General features: G+C 43.8%; 1 protein-coding gene across 5 annotated transcripts in view; it reads right to left on the reverse strand.

Annotated features, from left to right (window-relative positions):
* Nucleotides 1–9,625, reverse strand: part of LOC128696267 (platelet binding protein GspB) — a 28,371-nt gene that overhangs the window by 18,498 nt on the left and 248 nt on the right. Inside the window, exons 1-2 of one of the 5 annotated variants that reach the window (XM_070092257.1) lie at nucleotides 8,029–8,151; nucleotides 7,020–7,063 (exon numbers count right to left, since the gene is read on the reverse strand). Coding sequence is in view for 3 of the 5 variants with exons in the window: in XM_070092255.1 (XP_069948356.1) it covers nucleotides 7,011–7,063 (53 nt within the window). In the remaining 2 variants the exon portion in view is untranslated. Of the gene's footprint in view, nucleotides 1–4,757; nucleotides 5,258–7,010; nucleotides 7,064–8,028; nucleotides 8,152–9,625 lie in introns of those variants that run through there. The other 4 variants (XM_070092258.1, XM_070092256.1, XM_070092255.1 and 1 more) reach the window with 4 other exon arrangements.

Below are 9,625 nucleotides of genomic sequence, written 5' to 3' on the forward strand. Positions count from 1 at the left end.
ATTATAATTTTTAATTTGAATTAACTCAATAATTTTAATATAGTATAATCTGTGTTCATATTATCAAGTGTACCTAGCAAAGATTTAATATGCTTCATATACATTTGATTCATATACGTTTAATCTACAGTGGTCCCTCGCTTTTCGTAGTTCTCGGCAATCGTAAGTTTCGCCAATCATAGGGGTATTTTCGTATAAACATGGACTCGCTTTTCATAGGCTGACTCGCAAGTCGTAGTTCGTCCGGGACACGTACCCACGGCGTGAGCCGTGGCAGCAGCCTGTCTGGCATTGTTTACCAATGAGCGAAGGTCCCCTCACGTGCTCCAGCAAAATATTTCATAATATTCCATTTATTTTAGTGCTTGCAAGTAATAAATAAGCCACCATGGCTCCAAAGAAAGCTCCTAGTGCCAAGCCTGTGGTAAAGAAGGTGAGAAATATGATTGAATTTAAGAAAACCATCATTGAACAATATGAAAGTGGTACAAGTGTGGCCGAACTGGCCAGGATGTATAAGAAACCCTACACAACCTTATGTTCCATAGTGGCCAAGAAAAAGGAAATCAAGGTGACTGTTGTTGCAAAGGGGGTAACTATGCTGACAAAAATGAGATCACCAGTACTCGAAGAGGTTGAGAAGTTATTATTGGTGTGGATAAATGAAAAACAATTAGCAGGAGATACTCTTATGACTTCAATTATTTGTGAAAAGGCTAGGCAGTTGCATGACGATTTGGTAAAGAAATTGCCTGCAACTAGTGGTGAGGTGAGTGAATTTAAGGCCAGCAAAGGCTGGTTTGAGAGATTTAAGAACCGTACTGGCATACACAGTGTGGTAAGGCATGGTGAGGCTGCCAGTTCGAACCACAAGGCGGCTGAAAAATATGTGCATGAATTCCAGGAGTACACAGAGGCTGAAGGACTGAAACCTGAACAAGTGTTCAATTGTGACGAAACAGGCCTCTTTTGGAAGAAAATGCCAAAGAGGACCTTCATTACACAAGATGAAAAGGCAATGCCAGGACACAAGCCTATGAAAGACAGGCTGACGCTAATGTTCTGTGCTAATGCTAGTGGGGATTTCAAAGTGAAGCCATTACTAGTGTACCATTCTGAAAAACCCAGTGTTCAGGAAAAACAATGTTATGAATAGTAAATTGTGTGTGTTTTGGAAATCTAATAGTAAGGCATGGGTCACGAGGGAAATTTTCGTCGAGTGGTTCAATGAAGTGTTTGGCCCTAGTGTGAAGAATTACCTCCTGGAAAAGAAATTGGATCTCAAGTGCCTGCTAGTAATGGACAATGCACCTGCTCATCCTCCAAACTTGGATGACCTAATTTTCGAAGAGTTTGGGTTCATCACAGTAAAGTTCTTCCCCCCGAATACCACTCCTCTCCTCCAGCCCATGGACCAGCAGGTCATTGCAAACTTTAAAAAACTCTACACAAAAGCAATGTTTCACAGGTGCTTGACTGTGACCACAGACACTCACTTGACCCTAAGGGAATTTTGGAGAGAACACTTCAGCATCCTCCATTGCATAACCCTTATAGGTATGGCTTGGGAGGGAGTGACTTCCAGGACTTTGAACTCTGCTTGGAGAAAATAGTGGCCAGATTGTGTTGACAAGAGGGATTATGAAGGGTTTGGGGCTGACCCTGATGAGCCTATGTCTGCTGTAAAATCAATTGTGGCACTGGGGAGTTCCATGGGGTTGGATGTGAGTTTGGAGGATGTGGAAGAATTGGTGGAAGACCACAATGAAGAGCTCACCACTGAGGAGCTGCAAGAGCTTCAGCAGGAAGAGCAACACATCGCAGCTCAGAATCTTGCTGCAGAGGAGGCGGAAGAGAGATGGAAGAAGGTGCCTTCTTCAGAAATTAAAGAGATTTTTACTATGTGGGGTAAGATGGAAAGCTTTATGGAGAAACATCACCCTAACAAGGTTGTTGCAAGCCATGTTGGCAACATGAACAGTGACAAAGTCTTGGGCCATTTTAGGGAAGTGTTAAAGAAACACCAGAAACAGAGCTCTCTCCACAGTTATTTTGCGAGACAGGACTCCAGTGACTCTCAAGGTGGTCCTAGTGGCATTAAGAAACAGAGAAGAGAAGCAACCCCAGAAAAGCAATTGGCACCTGAGGTGTTGCTGGAAGGGGATTCCCCTTCCAAACTATAAACAACCCACTCTCTCTCCTCCTCCAGTCTCCCATACACTAAGAAGAATCTCCAATAAAGGTAAGTGTTATGCTGTTAATGTTTAATTCATCATTTCCCATTGTATTGTTTATGTACTACATGTATATTTCATGTAAAAAATTTTTTGTTTTAATACTTCTGGGTGTCAGGAACGGATTAATAGTATTTACATTATTTCTTATGGGGAAAATTGATTCGCAAATCGTAAATTTCGTTTATAGTAGCTCCTCCAGGAACGGATTAATTACGAAAAACGAGGGACCACTGTATTTTATTGTGAATATTAATTATGTCTTATATACAATATTTAAAGTAAGTTAGGTTTAAATTTGCTCAAAATGATCTGCATAACTAAGGGTCTTTCCATGTGATTGATGTAATGCCAACCAATGATTTATCATGTGGAAATTATATATATAGTATATACAAACTGCAGTATTAACACCCCTCCTGTACTTCCCATCTCCAGGGCTCAAGTCCGGCCTGCCGGTTTTCCTGAATCCCTTCATAAATGTTACTTTGCTCACACTCCAACAGCACGTCAAGTATTAAAAATCCATTTGTCTCTATTCACTCCTATCAAATACGCTCACGCACGTTGCTGGAAGTCCAAGCCCCTCGCACACAAAACCTCCTTTACCCCCTCCCTCCAACCCTTCCTAGGCCGGCCCCTACCCCGCCTTCCTTCCACTACATATTTATACACTCTCGAAGTCATTCTGTTTTGTTCCATTCTCTCTATATGTCCGAACCACCTCAACAACCCCTCCTCAGCCCTCTGGATAATAATTTTGGTAATCCCACACCTCCTAATTTCCAAAATACGAATTCTCTGCATTATATTCACATCACACATTGCCCTCAGACATGACATCTCCACTGCTTCCAGCCTTCTCCTCGTTGCACCATTCATCACCCATGCTTCACACCCATACAAGAGTGCTGGTACAACTATACTCTCATACATTCCCCTCTTTGCTTCCACGGACAAAGTTCTTTGTCTCCACAGATTCCTAAGTGTCCCACTCACCCTTTTCCCCTCATCAATTCTGTGATTCACCTCATCGTTCATAGATCCATCTGCTGACACATCCACTCCTAAATATCAGAATACATTCACCTCCTCCATACTCTCTCCCTACAATCTCATATCCATTCTTTCATCACCTAATCTTTTTGCTATCCTCATAACTTTACTCTTTCCTATATACACTTTTAATTTTCTTCTTTTACATACCCTACCAAATTCATCCACCAACCTCTGCATTTGTGTTTGATTCTTTATCTTTTAACTCCACGCCTCTTGCCAAGACCCTAGCATTCACTTCTTACAACCTCATCTATAAATATATTGAACAACCACAGTGACATCACACATCCCTGTCTAAGGCGTACTTTTACTGGGAAATAATCTCCCTCTTTCCTACATACTCAAACCTGAGCCTCACTATCCTCGTAAAAATTCTTCACTGCTTTCAGTAACCTACCTCCTATATCATACACCTGCAACATCTGCCACATTGCCCCCCTATCCACCCTGTCATATGCCTTTTCCAAATCCATAAATGCCACAAAAACCTCTTTACCTTTATCTAAATACTGTTCACTTATATGTTTCACTGTAAACACCTGGTCCACACACCCCCTACCTTTCCTAAAGCCTCCTTGTTCATCTGCTATCCTACTCTCAGTCTTACTCTTAATTCTATCAATAATAACTCTACCATACATTTTACCAGGTATACTCAACAGATTTATTCCTCTATAATTTTTGCACTCTCTTTTATCCCCTTTGCCTTTATACAAAGGCAAAGAAAATAACTTGAGAACATAATAATAGTACACAATACCCACAGGTGGATAGGACAGATTTGCAACTTAGATATCTAACTGAAACAGATAGTAAGAATTGTTATTTATAACATAATAATCTGTTTCTCTTGGTAGGAAAAGTATATATTTGCATGTCTTGACATGGTCAACTTAAACAGTGGTTGCATTTTTAAATATCAGTAATGTCTTCAGCAACTACTGCATTAACCACATATAATTATTATAGACAGTGGTGACAGGATATATAATTCAACCTAGAAAATAACTAACGAAAGTCAAAATCATTAATCTAAATGGAATTAAGTCATTTTTTTTTTTGTTGGTTATCCTGGGTAATTTACATGCTAAGTATGTGTAACAATTTTGTACATAAGATCACTAGGTGAGTTACAATGAATAAAACAGAATTGAATATTGTATTAGTTCATGCTATATGGATTTAATAAGTTTGATAGAGAATTATATTTTGATTATTATGAGACATTTATTGTAAAGTTTCGATCACTGGGCCTTCATAATTTCAAAAAACAAATGAATGAAGTGATCAAACAACGAAAAGTTTTCATTAATTGTCCTCAGTGAATGAATTCGTATTCATTTCCTTCAATTTGTGGGCAGTTCTTTGCCTTCCTACTAAATGATTCTGTAATTCTCTATGTTTCAGTCGTATTAATGACTTGTTATAAGATATTATTGTAAGTAGTGTGAAGAGAGGTGTTACCTGTGAGTATTGTGCCTCTCCTGGTCCTCATGGTGAGTGTTATCACAACACAAGTGATGGGGAGAGCAGCCTCACACCTTCACCAACACCACCACCAGCATCACTCTTGTTCAAATGTTGTGTTGTGAGTAGTGACGCATGCGCACTACTACCACCACCACTACTACCACCACCACTACTACCACCACCACTACTACCACCACCACGACTACCACCACTACCACCACCACCACTACTACCACCACCACAACTACCACCACTACCTTTGTAAATTGTGAGTTCATTACCTCTGTAACTTGCTCAGCTATCAAAACTTTGGAGTCCAGTCCCTGGACCAATTATGTACCTCTGTAATCTTTTGACTACCGCCCACAGGATGGGTATGGGGTGCATAATAAACATATTAAACTAACTACCACTACCACCACCACTACTACCACCACCACTACTACCACCACCACTACTACCACCACCACTACTACCACCACTACCACTACTACTACCACCACCACTACTACCACCACCACTACTACCACCACTACCACTACTACTACCACCACCACTACTACCACCACCGCTACTACTACCACCACCACTACTACCACCACCATTACTACCACCACCACCGCTACTACTACCACTACTACCACCACTACCACCACCACCGCTACTACTACCACCACCACTACCACCACCACCACCGCTACTACCACCACCACTACTACCACCACCACTGTTACCACTACTACTACCACCACTGTAGACAGCCTGTACTGTCTGCACAGACAGCCCAGGCTGTCTGCCAGCTTAGTTCATATTTCGCGCCATGCTGATGCTGCCACCTAGAGGCCTTACCACTTCAGTATGCCCAGACTTGCCTCACCCTCTCACACAGCAGCTAGCAGCAACCTCACCCTCACTCACACAGCAGCTAGCAGCAACCTCGCCCTCACTCACGCAGCAGCTAGCAGCAACCTCACCCTCACTCACACAGCAGCTAGCAGCAACCTCACCCTCACTCACACAGCAGCTAGCAGCAACCTCACCCTCACTCACACAGCAGCTAGCAGCAACCTCACCCTCACTCACACAGCAGCTAGCAGCAACCTCACCCTCACTCACACAGCAGCTAGCAGCAACCTCACCCACACTCACACAGCAGCTAGCAGCAACCTCACCCACACTCACGCAGCAGCTAGCAGCAACCTCACCCTCACTCACACAGCAGCTAGCAGCAACCTCACCCACACTCACACAGCAGCTAGCAGCAACCTCACCCTCACTCACAGCAGCTAGCAGCAACCTCACCCTCACTCACACAGCAGCTAGCAGCAACCTCACCCTCACTCACACAGCAGCCTAGCAGCAACCTCACCCTCACTCACAGCAGCCTAGCAGCAACCTCACCCTCACTCACACAGCAGCCTAGCAGCAACCTCACCCTCACTCACACAGCAGCCTAGCAGCAACCTCACCCTCACACACAGCAGCCTAGCAGCAACCTCACCCTCACTCACAGCAGCCTAGCAGCAACCTCACACTCACAGCAGCTAGCAGCAACCTCACCCTCACACACAGCAGCCTAGCAGCAACCTCACCCTCACTCACACAGCAGCTAGCAGCAACCTCACCCTCACACACAGCAGCCTAGCAGCAACCTCACCCTCACACACAGCAGCCTAGCAGCAACCTCACCCTCACTCACACAGCAGCCTAGCAGCAACCTCACCCTCACTCACACAGCAGCCTAGCAGCAACCTCACCCTCACACACAGCAGCCTAGCAGCAACCTCACCCTCACTCACAGCAGCCTAGCAGCAACCTCACACACACAGCAGCTAGCAGCAACCTCACCCTCACACACAGCAGCCTAGCAGCAACCTCACCCTCACTCACACAGCAGCTAGCAGCAACCTCACCCTCACACACAGCAGCCTAGCAGCAACCTCACCCTCACACACAGCAGCCTAGCAGCAACCTCACCCTCACTCACAGCAGCCTAGCAGCAACCTCACACTCACAGCAGCTAGCAGCAACCTCACCCTCACTCACACAGCAGCTAGCAGCAACCTCACCCTCACTCACACAGCAGCTAGCAGCAACACACAAGGCCTGCTCCCAGCTCTCTCTCGTGGGATGGCCCTGCCCGGGCCATGGGCACATACACAAGCCTGTGTAACCCACCACTACTTAACAATAAAGAAAGAAGCCTCCGAAGGAGTTTATCATTTACTACCCGCTTGCAGCACCTACCATACAAACCCGTTATAAACTGTGACAGCGGTGCTCGCAGCAGTTGTGTTTGCCTGGAGAGAGGGAGGAAGAGGTAAGTAAGTTTATTCAGGTATACACAAATACAGTTACATAGAATTATCATACATAGCAGCATATGCGTAGAGAACCTAGGATAACCCAAAAAAGTCAGACAGAGTGACTTATTTCCATTGGGGTCCTTTTACCTTATTATTATAATATAAAGGTTATAATATTTTCTTATTATTCTACAATGAAGATAACATCTTATTATCATACTAAAAAGACTATCTACTACACCAAGGTCATTAAGACTATCTACAATACGAGGGTCATTACTAGGAATATGGTAAAATTTACACGTATGTTAGCTAAAAAATAGAAAATCATTCCCCTCCCTTTCTGTAGCTACATTCATCAGACACCTTTTGGCACTCTTCTTGAACTGGTTCATGCTATGACTGGCTTTGACATGTGCGGGCAGTCTGTTCCATTCCTTTATTGCTGTACTATAAAAGGTGCTTGAAGCCTGGCCACTGACTGTGGGTACTACATTCATTCATTCATTAGAGGTTTGCCGGTACTTCCGGCCCGGGTCTTCTCCATATGGTGACCCGGCTGTGGTCCCCGGTTGGGGGTGTCGTTCATCTTCTTTCTTCTGTCGTCTTTCTTGGGCCCTCAGCACACCTAGGTGAACATATAACAGCACACCTAGGTGAACATATAACAGCACACCTAGGTGAACAAATAACAGCACACCTAGGTTATAACAGCAGGTGAACATATAACATAGATATAACAGCATAGGTGAACTGACAGATATAACAGACTAGAACAAATAACAGCAGTTATAACAGCACACCTAGGTGAACAGATGTACAGCCACTTTTGAGCATGATCAATCTGACAATGACTGAGCAGTACACATGCATATAAAAGGTACAATATCGTGGCTGGAACAATTCACAACAATCTGAGATTAAAAAAAAGCAATTCTGTGCTACTGCGTTCATCTCACACAGTAAGGTGTCCCCTAGCTTGGTTGGTAGCGCACTCAGATCACATACTGAGTGCCCTTCGTTCGATCTCCAGTACAGATGGAAACATTGGACGCGTTTCCTTAAGACACTTGCTGTCCCTGTTCACCTAGCAATAAGTAGGTACTTGGGTGTTAGTTGACTGTTATGGGTGGCATCCTGGGGGGTGGTAGTATACCCCAGATAGGGCTAGGTATACTGGTATATATGCACGAGCCCTGATGGTGGCCCGGTGGCCTGGTGGCTAAAGCTCCCGCTTCACACACGGAGGGCCCGGGTTCGATTCCCGGCGGGTGGAAACATTTCGACACGTTTCCTTACGCCTGTTGTCCTGTTCACCTAGCAGCAAATAGGTACCTGGGTGTTAGTCGACTGGTGTGGGTCGCATCCTGGGGGACAAGATTAAGGACCCCAATGGAAATAAGTTACAGTCGTCGATGACGCACTGACTTTCTTGGGTTATCCTGGGTGGCTAACCCTCCGGGGATTAAAAATCCGAACGAAATCTTATCTCTTATCCCAGGTGAGTTTAAGGGCCACCACAGCTTGTACTCTACGAGCCCTGATCCCAGACGTCTCTTGTCTAGATGTAAGTAAGTTTATTCAGGTAAGTAAGTAAGTAAATTTATTCAGGTATACACAATACAGTTACATAGAATTATCATACATAGCAGCATATGTGTAGAGAACCTAGGATAACCCAAAAAAGTCAGACAGAGTGACTTATTTCCATTGGGGTCCTTTTACCTTATTATTATAAAGGTTATAATATTTTCTTATTATTCTACAATGAAGATAACATCTTATTATCATACTAAAAAGACTATCTGCTACACCAAGGTCATTAAGACTATCTACAATACGAGGGTCATTACTAGGAATAAGGTAAAATTTACACGTATTTTAGCTAAAAAATAGAAAATCATTCCCCTCCCTTTCTGTAGCTACATTCATCAGACACTTTTTGGCAGTCTTCTTGAACTGGTTCATGCTATGACTGGCTTTGACATTTGTGGGCAGTCTGTTCCATTCGTTTATTGCTGTACAATAAAAGGTGTTTGAAGCCAGGCTACTGACTGTGGCTACTACAAAATTGTGCTCTCTCCCCCTAGTACTATGATTGCTTTGGTTCCCAACCTTGACAAAATTGACAGCAAGATATTCTGGTCATTGTTTGTGAGCAACTTTATAAACATGATTTAGCTTCAGTTGTTTTACTCTGTCTTCAACATTCAGCATATCCAACTGCTGTAATTCATCCTGGCCTACATGTTCTCTTGGTCCCAGCCCCAGGATGAATCTTACGATTTTGTTCTGGGTGATTTGCAGTCTATCTTTCAGTTTTTTTTTGTCAAGGCAGAGTACCAAGAAGAGCAAGCGTAATCCATATGGCATTGTATAAGGGCTAGACATAGGGTCCTGCGAGCCTCAGTAGGTAGACACTGTGCTTGTCTATACAGGAACTTCAGTCTGGCATTCGCTTTCTTTACTACACTGTTCCCTATTAATTCTCCTGACATGCATGGGTCAAAGGGGATTCCCAAATATTTTACTGATGAAACCAAAGTGATGGGCTCC

Source organism: Cherax quadricarinatus, chromosome 39, assembly GCF_038502225.1.
Source record: "Cherax quadricarinatus isolate ZL_2023a chromosome 39, ASM3850222v1, whole genome shotgun sequence".
Classification (NCBI taxonomy): domain Eukaryota; kingdom Metazoa; phylum Arthropoda; class Malacostraca; order Decapoda; family Parastacidae; genus Cherax; species Cherax quadricarinatus.